The sequence below is a fragment of the Lacerta agilis genome, chromosome 12 (genome assembly GCF_009819535.1).
Source record: "Lacerta agilis isolate rLacAgi1 chromosome 12, rLacAgi1.pri, whole genome shotgun sequence".
NCBI lineage: Eukaryota > Metazoa > Chordata > Lepidosauria > Squamata > Lacertidae > Lacerta > Lacerta agilis.
Genome location: NC_046323.1, coordinates 27,624,212 through 27,644,740, shown reverse-complemented (window position 1 = coordinate 27,644,740; position 20,529 = coordinate 27,624,212). Strand labels below are relative to the sequence as shown.

At 41.0% G+C, this 20,529-nt stretch overlaps 1 protein-coding gene across 5 annotated transcripts in view; it reads right to left on the bottom strand.

The window, feature by feature from the left end:
* Window positions 1-872: 872 nt before the first annotated feature.
* THSD7A (thrombospondin type 1 domain containing 7A) overlaps window positions 873-20,529 on the bottom strand; it is a 226,894-nt gene continuing 207,237 nt past the window's right edge. For 3 of the 5 annotated variants that reach the window (XM_033166288.1, XM_033166289.1, XM_033166290.1), the window contains 9 exons: window positions 18,379-18,496; window positions 14,092-14,237; window positions 12,895-13,069; window positions 10,616-10,789; window positions 9,692-9,787; window positions 5,838-5,920; window positions 5,265-5,475; window positions 4,451-4,538; window positions 873-3,349 (listed from right to left, as the gene is read on the bottom strand). In XM_033166288.1, the coding sequence (XP_033022179.1) occupies window positions 3,265-3,349; window positions 4,451-4,538; window positions 5,265-5,475; window positions 5,838-5,920; window positions 9,692-9,787; window positions 10,616-10,789; window positions 12,895-13,069; window positions 14,092-14,237; window positions 18,379-18,496 (1,176 nt within the window). In that variant the 3' untranslated portion in view covers window positions 873-3,264. Of the gene's footprint in view, window positions 3,350-4,450; window positions 4,539-5,264; window positions 5,476-5,837; window positions 5,921-7,579; window positions 7,673-9,691; window positions 9,788-10,615; window positions 10,790-12,894; window positions 13,070-14,091; window positions 14,238-18,378; window positions 18,497-20,529 lie in introns of all 5 variants that reach the window. The other 2 variants (XM_033166291.1, XM_033166292.1) reach the window with 2 other exon arrangements.

Here is a 20,529-nt window from a genome sequence, read left to right as displayed (position 1 = left end):
TTCACATGAGATTTGCATGAACTGAATAATGTTTGGTGACAATATACACAAATTTGCAGTAGTACATAAACATTTTGTGCATTAAAAAAAAGAAATATACATAATTTAAAAAATAAAAATGCATTACACCATTTACAAATTAACAAAAAGCAAATTTTCCTCAGACAGTCGCCTCCATACTCTACCAAAAAAAAAAATATTTTCAAGTAAATTAAGTTAGGCAAAATAATTTTTTTAAAACTTTGGGTGAGCACAATTTACAAAAGGTAAAAAGACAGATCTGTTTCCTTCCGGTGATTTTTTTTTTTACAGTGATGATTATAGAATTGCTGAAATTGTTTTGTGTATATGTAGTGCTGAATTTGGGGAAAAAAAGATGCTTAAAATTTCTGTGATAGGATGAGGATTTTAAGATCCAGAGACCGTAACAAATATAATCAGGCTTGTTCAGAACCAGCAAACATTGAAGAAGAATTGTTCTACTTCTCAAAGCAGACGTAACAATCTTTTAAAACCCAACATTTTAAAACGGAAATTACAAACCTCCACAATAAGAAGAAAATGTCTAGTCAGCTATTTTTGGAATGGATTAAAGAGAATTGGTCACTGAAAACATTATTTTCACAAACTAACAATCTACCGAAGTGGCTGCTTTAGGCACTGAATTTGTAGAAACACATCTTAAAAGCAACTTATTTTTATACAGATACTTCTTATATTCCTGTTTCAGTGCTACCTTTCTGATCTCTAGATTTAACATAATCCAGACTGCAATTGTAGCCTTCCTACAGCCTTCCTCTCAATAATCTTTTAAAATAATTCTTTCTCTTTACAATTAAAGAACATCCTTTGTGCATCTTTCTTCTCTTTTCTTTTTACACCCTGTAATGTAAATTGAAGACGCACATGTCTTGTGGAGCAATCCCTACCTGGGAGCATGTCCCACCAAACACCGTGGGACTTACTTCCAAGTAAGCATGCATAGGATTGCACGGATAATGTAGTAGAAGTTCAACTAACCATTCATTCAATTTGCTAGTCAGTTTCTCAACGTTTAATATCAATAAATTGGCTGTGTTTTATATCCACTTATTTTGAACCGTATTAACCATCTTTCCAAATAACATTTCTCAAGGCTGCTTAGAATAACCCTTGTGTTCCTGTTATTTTACTGCTCATAACAGATTCACAAGTTATGATAAATCCTCATTTCGAGAAACAAACAAATGAAAAGCAGCATGAGATCAGACACTTTGACGTGTGTGCCAACACCAGAGACTTCATGGTGGAAGCTTACTCCCAAGAAGTTCATAAATTAATTGTGAACCAATGCTAAAAAATAAATGCATATTTTTCCTGTCTAGGTAGCCATATTGGCATGAAACAGCTGAGAGTATTGACTTTTATCAACAGCCAATGTAGAGGGGTGCATTAGGAATGGTTTAGCTTATTGATACAAACCTGAGAAATTATAACTAAAATCATTAACGTGTAATGGATGCCTGATAAAGTTGATTAATTGTATTGCTCGTTAATTTGCTCATAACGTGAACTAGACAGACATAGATGATGTCTTTAAATATTGACCTTACATTTTGCAAAGGTTGGGGATTTCTAGCGGCTAAAGGGGCTTCATATTGTAAGTTAATACACCAAAAACCCATTGGAATGGAAAAGGTTACTAGAGATTAAGCAGCTGTAATTGCCAGAAATGTGATAAAGGAGTTGTACAGTTTTGAATATTCACGTAGGTTGGCTGTGTCTCATTCAAAGGAATTCTTGAAAGGATCAGTTCTATCCATTGAAATCAATAGGCAAGGAAGCTCTGAGAGTGAAGTAGAGCCCGCACACTTCAACTAGGCAGTTGGACAATAATGTTTAAGAATTTAAAAAATATTTCTTGAGTCATGATGGGGTGGGGTGGAATCAGTCAAGACTACACCAGGTTATTTCAAATGGAAAGAGTGCTTATTGATCCTTCAGCAGTGAAACCATTAGCAGGAGAAAAATAAACAGATATCTTTCAGCTTGAAAATATTGGATTATTGTTTAGATAAGTATTTCCCCCAAGATTAGAGGGGCAACCACTTTTTTTCTTTCTTTCTTTTTTTACAAAGTTAGCAATATAAAAATCTAGTTGTAAACAACCTTCAAAGTAATTAGAAATCAACTTGAAAATCTATTATCTGTAGAAGTTGGACAGAATCAGAAAGTAGACACTTAATGTTACTGCCATGGAATCGACTACAAAACAGCTGTTGTTACAAGAAATGGTATAAACAGTACTTGCATTAGCTGGTTTGATCCAGTCACAGTCCAGAAACTGATCTCTACTCTCAACAGGACTCAAGAACTTACTGATAAACGTCTGTGCGATGCGATTTGCAAGATGCCGCATCCTTTCCTTCATCCTTTTTTGAAAAGAGGCAGTTTCTATGGCAATACTAGGTAATAAGTGCATATCATGCTGCACTAATATAGTGCAAAAAATTGCCTTCCATGTAGCAAAAAAGTTGCAGGCAACAGTTTGAAAGTAAGAGAAAGTAAAAACTTATTACACACGGATATTAATTTCCAGACAACCTCTATAAAACATTGAACCTGAAAATGCTTCTCTCCTTGATAAGTGTGTCTATATGGCGCTTTAGTACCTGGAACTGGTAATATAGGACAGAGTCTTTTGCAAGCCTGCACCCTGAGAAAGAGAGGTTAAGAAAGCCTACCCTCCCCTGCCGAAATGCCAGAACTTGCTCATTGGGTTGTTATTCTCAGTTAAAGTTAACATGTTGCTAAGCTCTAAAATGCCCCTTTAGCCAGTATATAATTTGACAAGTTAATACATATGGTGCAACGGAGTATATAAATTGTATATCAAGCATTATAGACATCTTGGTATGATCTCCTCATGCTTACTGACTACATTAGCTTAATGCAGTAGATAGTTCTGGCATCAAGACACTCAGATGTCAATATCAGGTCATATACAATGGGCTGGAGACACAAGCGGTTTTGCAGTTCATAAGTTTCAAAGAAGGCCACATTAAGATTCCCAGCTGCTGTGCTAACAAGATAAATTTGCCACCATAATTTGCTGTACTGACTGATGGTCTAGAACAAAGCATGTTTCTTGGAATATCCATGGCCATTGTGGAGTCTTTTTTTTTTTGTCTTGTGGTGTAACATCTGCTCAGTAACGTACACACGTATGTGTTGTTTTTGAACACTACAGTTTCAAGAGACTAAAGTCAATGGGAAGTCATTATTTTACATATCTGCATCTCCATCATAAGCCAGCGTTAAAGGTTTGAGACGGTTGTTCTGTCTTCTTTGAGGCTTCTTTGGCTTTTTGCTGCAACATTGGGGGGGGGGGGGGAGAAACCAACTTTAAAAATTCAGATAACAAAGTGGTCAAAATAACATTACTTATCTGGGCCAAAATTAAAAGTAATTCCCATGTGAGTTAAGCTTTAACTGTTAACAGTGAAAAATAGATTACTTGGCTGTTGCATTTACTAATTGTCTGATTCAAGTCAAACTTCTGATGAAAGCTAACATCCAACTCATATTTGCATCTAGTAATTTTGAATGGTATTTTCTGGATTTGAGCAAAGATTTGATAGGAAAACCCAGCAACAAAAAGTTGTAGATTGTAGCTTCACTGTAATGTTGGGCCCAACATAAGCTTAAATAGCTTTAGTTACAGGTAGGTAGCCGTGTTGGTCTGCCATAGTCAAAACAAAATATAAAATCAAAAATCAAAAATCCTTCCAGTAGCACCTTAGAGACCAACTAAGTTTGTTCTTGGTATGAGCTTTCTGAAGAAGTGTGCATGCACACGAAAGCTCATACCAAGAACAAACTTAGTTGGTCTCTAAGGTGCTACTGGAAGGATTTTTTGATTTTTGATTTTTTATTTTGTTTTAAATAGATTTATAACCCACCTCCATTAATACAACAGGTTCAGTACAAATACAGATAGTGCTGTCATATCTTCTTAAGTGAATTTAAAAACAAAAACCATGGCATTGTTATTAAAATCAAGTACCGTTTCCCCTTTTTTGCTGAAAAAAATCCAGCAACAACAATGAAATGTAGAACAAACATCAAAATAGAAGGGGGGGAAAAGCTGGTTGACATTGTGGCAAATGGAACAATACAGCAATAAAAGCTAGTTTTGCAACGATCACTTAATAGACATTACTAAGGTGGATGGAATAAACTGATTTGGGGCAAAACTGTAGGAATATACATGGATGGATCACATGCTAACTACTTTTATAGTCTAAAATAGCCTTCCTCAACCTGATGCCTTCCAAATGTTGTTAGGGCTCCAGTTCCCATGAACCTGGTCAAAAGGTTAGGCATGAATGGGGTTGCAGTCCACAATGTTGGAAGGTTATCAGCTTGGGGAACACTAGTCCCAAAAATAATAAATGACTAAAGAACTCACCAGGCTAGATATACCATAGAAATAATAAAGATGAGCAAAACAAATGCACCAGCAGCTACACCATAAACCCAGGTCTTCAGCTTCCCATCTAAAAAGAATGAATGTTAGTCATCAGTCTGCAAGTTAGTACTCGAACAGAAAAAGTTTTAAAGCTTGTTTTAATTAAAAAGGCTCTCACACAGGTACGGTTAGTGATATTGTTCCACATTGCATCTTGGATGCTGCATGAAACTGCTTATCTGACATAGCACCTTTCCTTGCAACATCAGTGTGCAATGTGTCAATACAAAAAGGGCCAGAGAGTGAAGAGCAAAACCTGCCCTTGTTCATTCTGTGAACTCAAGTGGTAATCAAGGACTGATAAGATTCAGAACAAATACAGTATGTGCCTAGAGCCCAGAGGTGATATTACAGAACTCCCCACCCCCACCCCAAACTAGATTCCCAGTAAACACTACTGATCAAACTACCCAACACCTTCCCAGTCAATGGATGTGTTTAGGGGTTGGCAGTCAGAGGGGCAACTTCTATTTCAACCCTGTGCCTGCTTATTCAATTTAAGTTTCATTCTGAAATCTAACACTTTTAGTTAAAGAACTATCAGTATGTGCAAGTGTATTACACTAAGAACTAAAAAATAATAACCAAAGGTATGCCACTTCTTATCCATGCTGTTAACAGAGGGATAAGGTGTTGGCTCTTCCTGTATTACTTTGCATGTTTGCCTCCTATGAAAATTGTACAGAGGCCAGAAAAAACCCACCACGTTCTACGATAGCACTTGGCAGCACTAACTATGCATGCGAGACTTCACCTGGTCCAAAAGGCTGCAGGAACCAAGTCCTTCCTCGTCCTGATTGGGGATTGGGTGGCTGTGTGGGGTTTACAGCTCGACTGGTTTTTACATCTCCCTTTCTGTCGTCCACTGTAGGGATGACTACCACCGGGATGAGAGTGCACTGCTCAAGTGTGCCGTCAGAAGACATTACTTCTGTGTACCCTTCTTCACATGCACATGTTCTGGTCTGCGGAGGAACAAGCGTTTTACACACAGTTGCAAATCCACGCATCACTGAGCGCTACACAACGTGTCATGGAGCAATTTAAAAAGGGCCACTCTCTACCACGGAAAAGCTGTGGTGGGGGGAAGATTTCCCAGAGGCAGTGGGGAGAGATTGAGCTACGTCCACCCAGCTTCCAAATATTGACCAAGTAGCTCAAACATGATTATTTTTTCTCCAAGAAGTATTGGGGTTCCCTTTTGAGATTTTACCTGCAGCTAAGTGTCTTAAGTATGCTGCAGTCCCCACAGTTCAATATCATGCACCAACATGTGACTGGAGCCACATGCTGGATGGGTGGCTTGTTATGACATAGTAGCACATACCTCACTACAGTAAGAATAGGGCTGGCTGCACGGTGGCTTACATGACCTGTCAACATCTGGCTGGCGCATCACTAAGCAGCCTCCTGCAGAACAAAACAAATCACATTTTGACACAACTGTGCCTCTGAACCGAGGAAGCTAATTGCTGCAGCTAGGAAAAGTGACATTCCATAATGGAAGAGGATGCTCTCCCACTCCTTCGCAGTTTCTCCGAGGAAGGACACAGCAACGGATGGATTTACTGGCATCGCTCTATGTCTCATTAATATGTTGGTGAGCCAGATGTCATTTTCCTCTTTACGGCTCACACAGGTAATTGGCTGTGTATGTGAAAATGTGCAGGGGATAACGGATGTTGAACTTTGAGAGGTAATTGTGTTCTTGGCAGGATGGCTTTAATGCTGCTAACAGTACTATTGTCAAGCGTGATACATGGGAGAAAACATATTCAATACACGATGAATGTCCTTTGTCTTGATCCTCCAAACACCAAGCAAATTCGCAGCCCCCCCCCATGAAAGAAGGGGGTAGGTTACCATGCAACGTTTTGGAGAAACACCATCTCCACTGTATAATTTGGCTTTGTTATACTCATTGCACAGACCCATGAGTGTAGCAAGGGGGGGCAGCTTTCCCCCCCTAACTCCTCAAAAAGTATTGAAAAGCATTAAAAATAATTAACTGAGGCTCTGCCCCCCCAGTAGAAGCCTCCTCCCCAACAAAAGCCTGCCCCCCATCGCAATGTCCTCTTTTTGGGGGGGGGGGTTACCTGTGATCTCCCAACAAAGCTCAACAACTTTTACGGGCTATCTCCTAAAAAAAGGCTCAGACCCCATCATCATATTTTGTTTTGTTTTACTTTCCACGCTTCTTTGAAATGTTCTTGTTTAGCGGAAGAGAGAATTATTATCTCTTAGGGCAGGCATAGGCAAACTCAACCCTCCAGGTGTTTTGGGACTACAATTCCCATCATCCCTGACCAGTAAGTCCTGTTAGCTAGGGATCATGGGTGTTGTAGTCCCAGAACATCTGGAGGGCAGAGTTTGCCTATGCCTTTCTTAGGGAGAGACCTTTATACTTTATAGTGCTATGCAATCCTAAAGCAGAGGGGTGGGAGATCTGTTGTTGCTGTTGGACTCCAACTCAGGTCAGTCCCAGGCAGCAGCGCCAAGGATGAGAGATGGCTGGAGTTGTAGTCCAGCAGCATTTGGGGGCTCACATGTTCCCCATCCCCTTCCTTAAAGGCTGTTGCATGCATGGCAAGACAACATGCTCAAGACTAGAGTGAAACAAGTACCGGTAACTGAAAACAAATATTTTGGTTCTCAAGAGGTGATCTTTCTTGGTGCTCTGCTCTTAATTCTCAGTAGGTAGAAGGTTATGAATGTGGCACAGTTACTGTTTTAAACCAAAGAAGCACACACAGGCTTTCATCATTGTTTTGAGCCAGGATCCCTGTTGCCATTGTTCAGTAGTACCCAGTTTGCTCATTTCTTCCTCAAACAACTTCAGCAGTAAAATGTAGCTGCCCACTCAATATAGGTTTGCTGTTGCATCCTGAAACAACCATGTCCATGTACTGGTGAGAAACAATGATGAAGTCCTGACAATAACAGATGCAATTAGATGCAGTTAGGTAGCTGTATGTTAACCAAGGGATTAACAGAGAACCAAATCAGTCTTGCTAGCTGGCGAGTGAAATGGAATAAAGCCCAAATGTCCTGGCAGTAAGATGCACATGCCTGTAAATGCCCTTATTGCAAAATGTCAGCCATCTGGGGGGCTACAGGAGGAAAGAGCAGCTTCATCACCCGTTTCATTTTGAATTAACGTATCTGTAAAAATAATACTTGGATATGAGAAGGCCACTCGGAACCATTATGCTGTGATAGAAGTAGAACATGTGAGAAACAGTGCTCTATAAGCAAATACAAATGTCAATGCAGTTGAACCGAGAGAGCTTCAAGATAGCACATAGACATTCTGACACTGCTACAGAGAAGCATTACAGCATCAATGCACTGTTTTTGGGCCTAGGCCTCTTACTTTCAGAAGACTGCACATACTGTCTGTTTAAAAAGCAGTGTAGAATGACTATCCATAAGGTAATCCTAGCCTTGGAATGAGGAAATAAAGCTTATGTGAATAGTGCTGTAATCCCCCCCCCCCCGCTTTCAATCGGAAATCCCACTGTTTACTGCTGAATCAGGGAAAACATCACTTGGGTTTTCTGCAGATCGTTCCAATTCAGCAGTGATCAGCAGGTTGTCCAGGGGAAAGCAGAGGGACAAAAAAGAAACCCATTGAACCCGTGACTAGAAATCACAGGATAAACAGAAGTGTGGATGGGCCCTGAGTCTGGATATATACAGGCACACCCCTTATCCTAGATATATTTCTCCTCATTTTCTAAAAACCACCTTATGTAGATGTTAGAATCGTTGGTGAGTAGTCTTTCTAGTGGTGGCCCCTTGAAAAAATGAGACTTCTCCTGTCACACTTCTCCTGTCACAAGTGTACTCTTTTGGCAGCCTCTTTTGTTGGGTAGGGTGGGAGCTGCAAAAATGTTTTATGTTCAGGTAGACCTCTGAGATGCAGCTGGTGAGTTGCTATTTCAAATGCTATTTCTTAGTTTGTGCCGATTGTTATGGTTGTATGCTTTTTTTTAAAAAAAAAAATGTTTTACATAGTAATTATAGGGTTATATCCAATGGCAACTTTCTCTTAGCAGAAAGCACTTCCACTCTCACAAGGTGGGATACCTGATTTTTTGCCAGTTTCCACTGCTCACTTATGGTACTTCCCTGAAGAGTTGCTATGTTACATGGAGGGCTGCCGTAGGTGTGTGTGGTGGTGGGGGACGAGCAAAACCCATGTTGTGTGAGTAGAAGTGTTTTTCTCCAAGGCAAACCTGACAGTGGGTACAATCCATCATTTTTATTGCTGGAAACTGCTTTGAGGATAGCAGCTGAGAAGCCAGTTCTAAACCTTTGAAGACACACATCCCAGCCAAAATGTAATCCCACAGACTTGGATGGGAAGCAGTTTTAGATGTGCTAATCTCTTCGAAATCAACAAGACATAGAAGTGCTTTAGGCTTGGCTGAATTTTGACCTAACAAATATATAGAAGTGGTAGAAATCTGTTCCGTGGATGTGCTCTACCACTCCCAATCCATATTACACCCAAAGCTAAAGGAGCTACCTAGTAGTTTGCTATGGTTTGGCTTACACAGTAACTAGCAATTCTCAGGAACCCAATGCAATGCAAAGCTAATAATCACAGGCTTTTGTGAGTGCTCATTAACATTTCGTAGGAAACTTCAATGAGCTCTGAAGCACGTATATCAGTGGAACTTTAACACCTGTAGTCTGATCGTAACAACCCTTTAATGACTCTTAAGTAACCTCTTGCAGCCTATCATGTCAATAATCCCTCAATTAATGTTGTGTAAGAATTCACTAATTTCATAAGCAACCACAAACACTAATCACACGGTGTCTACCACTGACATTATTATTACTCACAGAAGCAACCCAAAGCAACTTACAACACAATATAAACACTAAAAATCAATTACAACAAATCAACCCCCCCAAAAGCCCCCACATAAATACAAATAAAAGCCAGGTGTTACAGAACCCGCCCCATTAAAAGAGGCCTCAAATACTTTAGACCCTTCAAATTAAGGGCCAAAATTCCAGGTTAAAAGGAAGGTTTTTGCCTGATGTCAAGCAAGCCCTGTTGGGGGTCCCAACACAGCACCCCGATCTAGATCATAGCGAAGAGATATTTCTACTTTTTCTAAATAAGGCTCAGTGTGTTCAAGATTGTGAAAGGGGAAGAACACTAACCTGTAACATTCAATCCATCTGACCTTTGGCACCATACTGTTCGAGAAGATCCCTTCCATGGGCTGGCCATCCATTTGTATTCGTAACACTGACCATCTGAATTGGAAACAGCACTGTCAGAAATCCTCCCATTTGGCTTGAGAAAAACATAGGGAACTGCCTTTTACAGAGTTGGACCATTGGTCCATCTAGCTCAGCATTATCTGCACCAGCAGTGAGGAATCCTTGGCCTAGTTCAGCCTGCCAGCACCTACAATTGGCCCAGGAGGCCATTTCTAGAGAATTCCACCAACCTGGTATCATGTGACGTGATTTGACATAACCTGTCAGGCAAGCATAGGTAGAACACCGGAGAAGTCTGTCCGTCTGCCCCCCCCCCATAGCCTTTTCCTCCCACCTTTTCCTCCCTTTTCAGTCAAGTGAAGGGGAAAAGAGAAAAACAAACACATTTTGCAAGCAAAGGCATCTCACAGCACTTGGCGAAAGGAGGGAGTGGAGGCCGCTTCAAAGAGTGCTTTGCAAGTCTCCCCGTGTTTCTTGTTCAGACTTCCAATGTTGGGTTTAAAGGAAGACCTGCAAAGCCATGGGAAGGGTTTTGACTGGTGGACAGCGTGTCAAATTTGACTGGTGAGGCTGATCCTGATAAAAAGGTTCCCCACCCATGCTCTAAACCTAAGGAATCTCTCAACTCTGCTCCCTATGATTGTTAGACCGAGCTGGAGACCTTCTGTATGCAATGCATGCTCTACAGCTGATCATTGCTCCCTACCTCTTCCTCTCAGAGCAGCAGAGTCAAAATATCTATCCTGTGTTCTTGTTTCTGTAGAAGCACATTGGTTCTATTTTTTTCTGCTCAATGGTGAGTTAACAGAGCACATATACTTTAAAACTGGCACTCACTTGCCTATAGATTTTAACACTCACCATTACACTGTCTTGTTTCCAAAACTTGCTCTGGGCAAAGGTGTTGATTATCTAGGTCCTGGATGATCACTGCTCGAGATCGAACTTGTATCCCCCCAAAGCCAAGATCTTCACCATTTACACAGGTCAACTGACAGAGGCTCCATTCTGCCCACTCCTTTAAGTAACAGTCACCTGCCCAATAATGCAAAAAGGTATTAATGAAGAAGTTAATTAACAAGAGGGATTTGCAACATTATGCCACAACCTTAGTGTTAAAGATTTGTACAGGATTACTTGGTTGCAAATAATGGATCTCCTGCCCCAGCATAGTTTTTAATAAACCTCACCAAGCCCCAAAGTGATGGCACAAAAGGACTTGGTTGTTTGAACTGATAATCTGCTGATTGGTGTATCTGGTATTTCGGTATTCACGATCTGAAAGCGGCAAAGAATATACATCACACCCAACGCTTTCTTACGGCTTCAGAGCCACACAAAGCACAGCATGTTAAGTGAACGTGGGTTTTCTGGAAAGTCAGCTTTGCCCTGTGTATGGAGGCCATAAAGTGAAAAGGGCATCTAGGCTTGCAAATGAGTTTGGAGCTTTAATTATTTTAGCAAAAGGGCTATTAAAAATTCATGTTGCCTTACATTATGTTGACAACAAATAAAATCAACTACATGTTTAACAGGATGCCTTAATGAAGGGGATTTTATTTGCTAACATTAAGGACTCGCGTAAAGAAATGAATTATTGAATAAACGATGTATGTATAATAGGAGGGCATGTAGTGTTCTTTGGAAACATTAACTAGAGTGCATCATTAACCCATCCCCAGAGGACAGTTAATCTTTTCTTGGGTGAATTGTGGGGCAATTCAAGCAAAGGTCACTTCCTCTACAAAGTTATGAGTGAACAGCAACAATGTACCCCACCCTGCCCTCAATATTTTTAAAGATTATCTGTTAAAGAGCAGTAAATTTGAGCTTGAAGCATTGTAAAACTTGTTCTAATTTGCTGTTAGGATCCAGTACTGAGTTGACATTAGAGAGCAAGTTTTGTTAAAAACTTTATCTGAACCTACAGCCGTGCCCATAATCACTCTTTCGAATATTGTTACAAAAGCCCCAAGAAAGCATTTGATTCATAAGCGTGATCTTAGATTGGCTAATAATGCCCATATGACCAATACAGGAAGCATCAACTCCATTCTAATGGGATTCATTTGCCCTTAGTGATGTCAGCACGTAGCAAAATCTTAAATTTGTTTTTATGTGTATACAAACATGTACACAAACACTGTATGCCTCTTCTCAGCCCTAACAAGAGTGCCAAAGGCAGTTCACATCATCATTTTTTTGTCATTATTAAGGACAATAATGAACACAAAACCAGTTTAAACATTGTGGTGTCATGTGTGACCCCAGAATGGCCTAATTCGCTTGGGGAGGAATTAAACAGAGGGACAAATAGCAGCAGCCAAAGGGCGAAACAGCAGTTGTGAACAGTAATGAACAGCCATCAATGTGTAAGATTAAGGGCTTTTGGATGGGGGAATTACCTTCACCCAAATCAGCACCTGGTGGAAACTGAAGGAGAACTAGAGAACAATTGGCTCAGAGCTATTAGTACAGGCTGTAATTACTTCTGAACATTTACTTTTAAAAGGTGGGTGGGAAATCACATTAAATTGGAATAATTACAGGCTAAATCCATCTCAGAAGGTGTTCAAGGCCCTGTGCTGGCATTAGGACCAAGAGCAAAGCTTGCTCCTTCTCCCCCTTTGGCTCCAAAGCCATCACAGAGTCTTTAGCCAAGTTGAAAATAGGAGGAACTATGGGAAGGGAGTTCACCCTTGAGCCTAACCCACAGCACCAGGTGGCTGAGAGCTCACATCAGCCTGCTGCTCTCTAACACTAATGTTTGCTGGCACTTGGAGCATGAGTACTGCATCCATGTGCAGCCTTTGGACCCTGCTGAGTTTGGGGCTTGGGGTAAGCCAGGGGTTCTTCTTAAATGCAGGTTTTTCCCGCATACCTTTGGGTTCCTTCTCTTATAAGGATCCAATCCTGCCTACTCCCTCTTGTCTGGGTTTCCAGTGCAACCACACAAGGGGCTGCATAATTTACTGGTAAGAAAATATTAGTGTTGCAACGATAGATCACATTCTTACGAAACTGAGTGGGCAGATAACTCCTCTGACTTGCTGTAGCATACAGCAATGCAATGTGGGGAAATAACACGACCTTCTAGGGTTCAACAGAGACTCATCATTCATGCAAACCCAGCTGGTCACCTGGGCAAGGTAGGGTACAGCTTTCCTCAAGCACCATTTTCTTATTGCCATCAACAACCGGCTCAATTTCCCCACAAAATTCTTCATCCACTATTTTCCCAGCATCATCGTTGGATCCATCATAAACCACACAGGAAATGTTTCTGACTCTTGTCCCTTCTCCACACTGAGCATTCTGGAAGAAGAGCACCATAAAAAAGGATTAAGTTGCAGGTGGAGAAAGCCAATGCTCCTACTTCCTCACAAGGGTGAAGAGAATTCCACAAACATTCAATGGGACTTCTCAACTGGCAGGCAGCCCAAGTTTATCAATCCCATTTAGCTTGCCAAAGTTCATATGATTTGTGGTAGCCAAGGCTAGTGCTTCTGCCCTATCTTGTTTAGTTTCTGATCTCTTAGCATTCTGGCATCTTCTCAAACTTAGCACAAAAGAGATCTGAGATAAATCAAGCTGTGCGTATTTTCTAATTTTATGCATGACGACAGGCATACTTTCTTAGTGAACAGGCAAACAAAAGTCTTATCATAATGTACTTACTGAACGTAAAATAACAGAGAGTCATTTTGCTCAATCAATGTTCAGTGGGTTTGTTAAGTTTACTTTTGAGTGTGGAATTTCCCTCTGGAATCATGTAGGCTTTCTGATTAAGCAAAACCCTAGATCTTTTAGATCTGTTGCCTTGAACCATGCTACCACAAATATTCAGAAAGAGGTTGCACCATGCCAGAATGTGCTTGTGACTGTAGCTTTTTGTAAACTGCTTTGTGTGTTTTTCTTACACTCTGGTAGTATATACATTTGAAGAAATAAATAGAATAAAAGTTTGTGCTCCTGCATTAAACTTTCCTTACACAAAGAAAACCATCATGTCAGAGGTAAGACTCAGGTAGAATCTTTCCTTCTGACACAACAGCTGTGTAATGATGGGCAGATAGTAACTTTATTCAAACATGGATTCTGAAGTGTTACAGTCCTCATGTGACGTTCCTCGCTAAACACTGGAAATTGAGTCACAAAAGTGAGAAGTGAAGCCAAATTGCTGGTTTCCATTTCACTTAAGAAGTCTGAGGTAGTGCTCAGCTCACCTTTTGATACCTCGTTAGAATGAAGTTTAGAGGTACTTAATAAACAATATAATAAGCCAATGTGTGTATCTGAGGATGAGAGGAGGGAAAGGCTTCAAACTTTTGTTTTACCTCAACTTTGCATTCAGCCCACTGACTATACTGCCACCGATAACAGGGCTTTACTGGACATGGTTTGAACTGCTCCATTAGCGAAGGACAAGGTCTCCCATCACCTTGGAAAGGTTGAATAATAGTTCTCCTACGTATCATCCTTCCTTCAAAACAGAGAGCGAGGAAGAGAAGAGAGAATGTAACAATGTCATTAGTCTCACGCATCAAGGAGTCTCAGCCTCTGGCTTTCATTATTCAGGATCAGGATTGATTTACTTAATCCAGACCTGGGTCTGAAAGCAATAAGGAACAGGTTGTGAATGTGTGTATAGTTTCAGCTCCCACCATGACTGACCACTGGCCTTGCCGGCTGGGGCTGAAAGGAAATGGGAGGTCAACAACACGTGGAAGACCCCTTGACATCAACAGAGACTTAGGAATGAGTGAAGGGAGATCTTGTGCCAAATCAATCTCCTGGGCGAATGAGAGAAATGCCAATTCTTAACTGGAGGCCAATATAGGTTCTTCATGTTGTTAGGCCATACTGGGCCATCCAAAGGGACAATTGAGCCGTGGTCTAAGATTTTGAGGGGTGGGGAGGGGCCTGTCAGTATTTTGCTTACTATGCAACTCTGTGCTACGCTATGTATAGCGATGGTCATGAATAATAATAATTGGAAGAAAAAGATGAAGAAGTTGGGTCTAGAGATCTGTCCACAGCGTAGGCCAAAGTTGGCTTTGCCTTCCTATCCTCACCCTAACAGCCCTAGAAGCCACCCATAAAATGCTCCTTATAAGTTGGGGTAGTCTGTGACACGAGGGGCTAAGCAGAAAGGAGGCAGGCACAGAAAAATGCATGGAATCATTTTCTATGTATGGGGTTGTCATGGCCCACTTCATTCAGCGGGGTCTTCCAACCCTTGGAGGTGCCTTTTCTAGGAGCTTGCAGGACTGCCAGGGAGAAGGTGGGACAGAAATCAGCTGCCGCATGAGGGTGGATCTCATGATAATTAATATGCACATTAAATAGGAAGTAAATGTCACTGACCTCAGAAGAATTGTAAAAACTTATTTAGCATTGGGTTGTGAATTGCATGCATTGAATTGTCTAGCAGAAAAACTTGTTCTGGTACTGTTATAATTATAGGAATTGCACCTCGTCCCAGTTCTCTCAGAACTGGTTTTGAGGAAGTGGAGCCAAGAAAATAGCAAACAAGTCCACCCGCTATGAATTAAATCAAGTCCCATTTCATGATTGGATCTGATCGCTCTAGGGATTTTAGTATGTACACTCTTTTGTTAAGTTGTTTGTAGCTCTTATTCTAATAAATAAAGTAAATAAATTTGGGGTAAGTATTAAGGGCTTAAAGAGTTTGCAACCTGTGCCTGAGGATGACAAACTTTGTTTACAACCACAGAAACACATAAATGTTTTAAGGGGGAATAAAAACATTGGTGTTTTTGTATGCAGTGGCACCTTCCTTCCAAAGTCAAAAGTTCCAAACCTAGGAGCATTTAATAAAGGTGATTCATTCACATTATCTTTCTTTGGTTTAAATATTTGTTTAGTTTATAAATTCTTTAATACCCCCCCAATAAACATAGACGTCTACTAGTCTCACACGAGAAAAATACTTAGAAAGCAGAGGGAGGTTTGTTTATCCTCTTTGTCTTCCCAGACATTATTATGAACCGAGAATTTTCAAAGAAGACAGGATATTTCAACAAGACTTAAAAGAAAATTAAAGCAGTGTGGATTTAGCAGCCATTAATCTTCAGGCCAGCTAAGGCAGACACACTACCCAGGCGTGCTGGAGGACTCAGGCTCTATTTCCAAGGACTTGCATTCCTCCATCCCTTTTGTGATCCTCTGGGTTGATTCTGTTCCTTTCTTCCTAAGGTATTACATTTCATTACAGAGACAGATGTCACTACAGCACTAGCACAAGGATGAGTGTGTGTGTGTGTGTGTGTGTGAGAGAGAGAGAGAGAGAGAGAGAGAGAGAGAGAGAGAGAGAGAGAGAGAGAGACTTGTAGTAGCACTAAAAGGTTCATTGAATGACCACTGATGGCAATAAAGCCTTATTTCAGTGTCTTGTTTCATCCGAACCAAAATGCACTGTGCTTTTTGTCACTACAAGTAGACACCATACTAGGACTTCCTTTCATGCCGTACTTTCTAGGTACAGGTCTGCACTTTAAAGCTCCATGTCTGAACAGGGTTTTGGGGGGGTTGGGGTTGGTTTTTTTGCATTTGTTTTTGTTGTGGTGCTGTCCCCGGGAAAACCTGCATTTTACCTCTGAAATGGAGCAAAACGGCAGTCCGTGGAAAACCCGATTGCCATTTGCTCCAATTCAGCAGTGAAACATGGGTTTCCCCATGGAAAGCGTTGGGACAAACAAACAAGCAAGCAAGCAAGCAAACCACTCAAGCACAAAGCCCAGGCCTATGCCAAGAAAGGCAACACAAAAGGAAGCCTGGATGGGCCCTTCGTTAAAAGGCATAATAGTGTTATAAAAAGAGAATGATTAGAATCATTATTTTAAAGTAATAATAATACCTGTTGCCTCTTGTGCAGCTGCAAGACTACTTGAGTTGCATTCCGTCCCCAGAGGAATGGAATTTTATACAAGCTTCCCTTGAGAGTCCACTGAGTGGCAGCAGAGCTTTATTAGAAGCCAGCTAAAATCCTCTGTCTCCTGCTGAGATGCTGAATAAGTCAAATGCCCCTAGCCATGAATGCAGTCAGTGCATGCAGTGTTGTGGTGTGATACCCTTCCCAGTACGGTAGCACAAAAGGAACAACTATCTTGTGCATGTGGTGAGGGATGAAAATGCCATGTAAGTGACCCCAAATATATACTCGATGAACAGCGGATAGCTTAGTTAGTAGAGCACGAGACACAATCTCGGCCATAGGTCGAGCCCCATGTTGGGCAAAAGATTCCTGAATTGCAGGGGGGGGTTGGACTGGATGACCGCCGTGGTCCCAACTCTACAATGCTATGATTCTGTGATTTTGACTATCATACCTTGACTTAGAAAGCAAAGATATGAACAAGCCTCATTCTCCCACATGGAGTGATTTCACACGAGTTGAGCAACAAGCCAGGAAAACGCAGTCAACTATAGTTTCCTGTTATGCCTAGATTTGGAGACTATGGTTAATGGCTTCCAGGCAAGCCAGAACATTAAGCCAAATTTAAACCATGGCCAAACATCCTGGCTTGCATGGAAGCCATTAACCATCATTTCCCAGTTTGGAGATAATACAGTGGTACCTTGGTTTACAACCATAATTTGTTCCGGAGGTCTGGTTGTAAATCAAAACAGGTTGTAACCCAAGGGGCGCTTTCACCAATGGGGCCTCCCCCCAAAAATTGGTTGTTTGACGTGGTTGTAATCCAAAACGGTTGTAATCCAAAGTGCTTGCAAACCAAGGTGCCACTGTAGTTTACTGCAGATTCCTGCTTGTTTCCCCTGCTTTCATGAAGCAAGAAACAGAACAAAAGTATGCCACGCAAGAGGCTTGTTCAAATTAGGATGGACAAGATATGATTGTCCACATGTGGCCAATGTCTACCACATAGTGGTTGCCACTGGCTGTATGCTTTCATTGTAGCAGAGTTTCAACCACTTTGAACCAGTTTCAGATCCTGGTTAAATGTAACCCTGGTTAAGTGGGGAGGAGGAATTTGCTCCAGGGAGGAAAATAGCTACACAGAAAAAAGTACAGGCATGCTCTTGGTTTGTTAAACCAGGTTCTAGAGGAAGCTCTGTAACATTTGAATCACCTAGTAAGGTTTCTCGCCTAACACATACTCGTAAAATTGTTCATCACAATTTAATTCTAAGCGCAAACAGAACTTTGTGTTTATCTGTCAATACATTCCTTGATTTTCTGGAATCTACAACCTGAAAAGAGATGCATTTATAACAATCTATTGATGCTAACTGAATTTGTAGGAAAGCAGCCCAACACCTTTGGGTGCTTCTCAGGCCCTAAAATTGTTTTATGTTTACTCTGATCTGCCAGTCACAAATATAGTCCCCTGCAATAGTTCCATGCAGAGTTTTGCCATCTCTCATTTCCATTATCTAAGTCAGAAATGGATTCTGACAATCCTGATCCTCTTAGCACAAGCATGGCATAAGGGAAGCTTGCAGGCAGGCAAAGCAAACCTCCCTAACCCTACAAATCTCTTTATCCAAGCAATTTCCCCTTCTGTTTCTCAGTGGCTGGTATGAGCTGGAGGCTCATGTTTTAAGACGTTTAAGCATCAAAGAGAATCTCCCAAACTTACCGGCTAGGCCACAAGCCTGAGAGCACTCGGACCACGGAGACCAGTCCGACAGCTGGCAGTTCACAGGGCATTCTACCACACAAGATGTATTCATGTGCCAGGTCTTTTCCAAGCCAAGCTAATAAAAAAATTAAAAAGAACGATTCTGCTATCATTAAGTCAACATGCAAGATGTTCATGCCACTGGATAACAGCTGAATTGAAGGTGGCCACTCCTTTGAATAGAAGTTAATAATTATGAAGACAAAAGAGAGAGAAATCAACTGCATAAATGTATTAGTCATTAAATGCTTGTTCAGAATTGCAGCAACTCATACAAGAACCTAAACATGTTCCAAATCATTGAATAAGATATAGACAGACAAGTGGGTTGTCAGGGGGTCTTTTCCACTGGGCCCCTGATCTCCTGCCCTTTCCCTCCTTTTTTGAATAGTACATGATGGCTTCCCCTCTCCTGGGCCTACATTTTCAACTATATGTAGAAGAAACTAGTACACACAGCTTTTATGCAAATTTGTGTCACTGAGCTGCGTCCAAAAGTCTCTTAAGGACCTAGAAATGTCCCTGCAAACAACTCCTTAAACATAGTTTTGTTACTGTCTCAATATCCAGAATTGGGGATCAGTGAGGGAACGTCATTTTAAGTGGTATACTGTCTGAAATTTAGCACAGCTGTTAGAAGCTATCAGCTACATTGCGCACCTATAATATAGGTATTTAACATCTATCTACCCATCAGTATAAGATGTGCGCCTGCACATTCTGAGCTGAACAGTTGCAGCATCATTAACAACCACAAGTGAGGCTGGAGACCTCTCTTCCGTTCTGCAAATGGCATCACTTGTTATTTTGCTTTTGAAATCTCTAAATAGGAAAGCTACAACAGTAGCTTCAAACTCTATACTCACAGACAGCTCTACACACTGCAATTGCCCTAAGAAATATTTTTGCTATGCTAGTGTTTCCACAGCCAACCTGCATTGTGTGGACATCACATGTAAACGTGCAGAAATGCTTTTCCATCACCAGCATATATGATTCTGGGAAATCTGACTGAGCCAGATTTTCAGACGCAAGTGCTAATGCTAAACAAATTCCCAAACCTTACTCAGCTTAAACCCTTAACTTGCAGAAGGCCAGCATTCATTCCTAGCATTTGGCTATTAAGCAGAAGGTCTGAGGTGGCTGTAGACATAGTCCCCTAAACAGCAACAGAACAAAGTATAAGGGAGACAGAGAATAAACTGATGTGTATTCCCAAGTCTAAAATCAAGGCCCAGTTCTTACAGCCAGCCATTGTTTTTTCTCAGTTGTAGCACTTCAGACTGTGGGCGAGAGCTCACATGACTGAATTTTACGCCTTCCTCCCAAAGCCCACATGTTGAAAACCAGATGCCAGGTTGCAGGCTGTCTTCACATGCAATGCTAAAATATGGGTTAGTGCTATGAGCTCTGTGAGCTTCAGGACTGTACACACCCCTCCTCTTCTCTCTTCTGGAGTGGCCATGAGGGGATCAGAAGTTCCCACTTCTGTTTCTGATCGGCCTCGGTTTAGTGTTACGTTCAAACCCTAATCTTAACTATGATTTACTAAAGAAAGTCATCTTCATAAACCATGGTTTAATGTGAATACTTTAGTAAACAAGTTAAAACTCACCATAGTAGGTTTGGGTGCAACAATATGCGGTGGTTAGTTTTTTAAAAAAAAAAACCAAAACAGAAGCAAAGATTTCTGAATTCTTGGGGTGAACTAGAGGAGGAGGGCAAAGCACGTAAGTCCAACTCTCACACAACCTCACCCTTTAACACTAGACACATATGCCTGAAATCCTCATTTTTATGTACACAGATTTGTTTGTTTGTACAATAATGACAATATTGTCATATTGGACAATATTGATGTGAGTATTAGGTGATTTTGGTATACTAACTAACACCTGTAGTGGGGCAAACCATTGTCTCCATTTAAGCCTAAATGTATAGAAGTGAACTTCTTGTTAAGCTCCTATGCAGCAGTTCATGCTAGTCTCCAGTATGGCAATCTCCCAAGTCAACCGAAGAATGCCCAGGTAGACTGAAATGTTCTCTCACTGATTTCTGAATGTTTTCAGTGTTAGTGCAATCATTCACAGGACGCAAAGTTCTCTACCT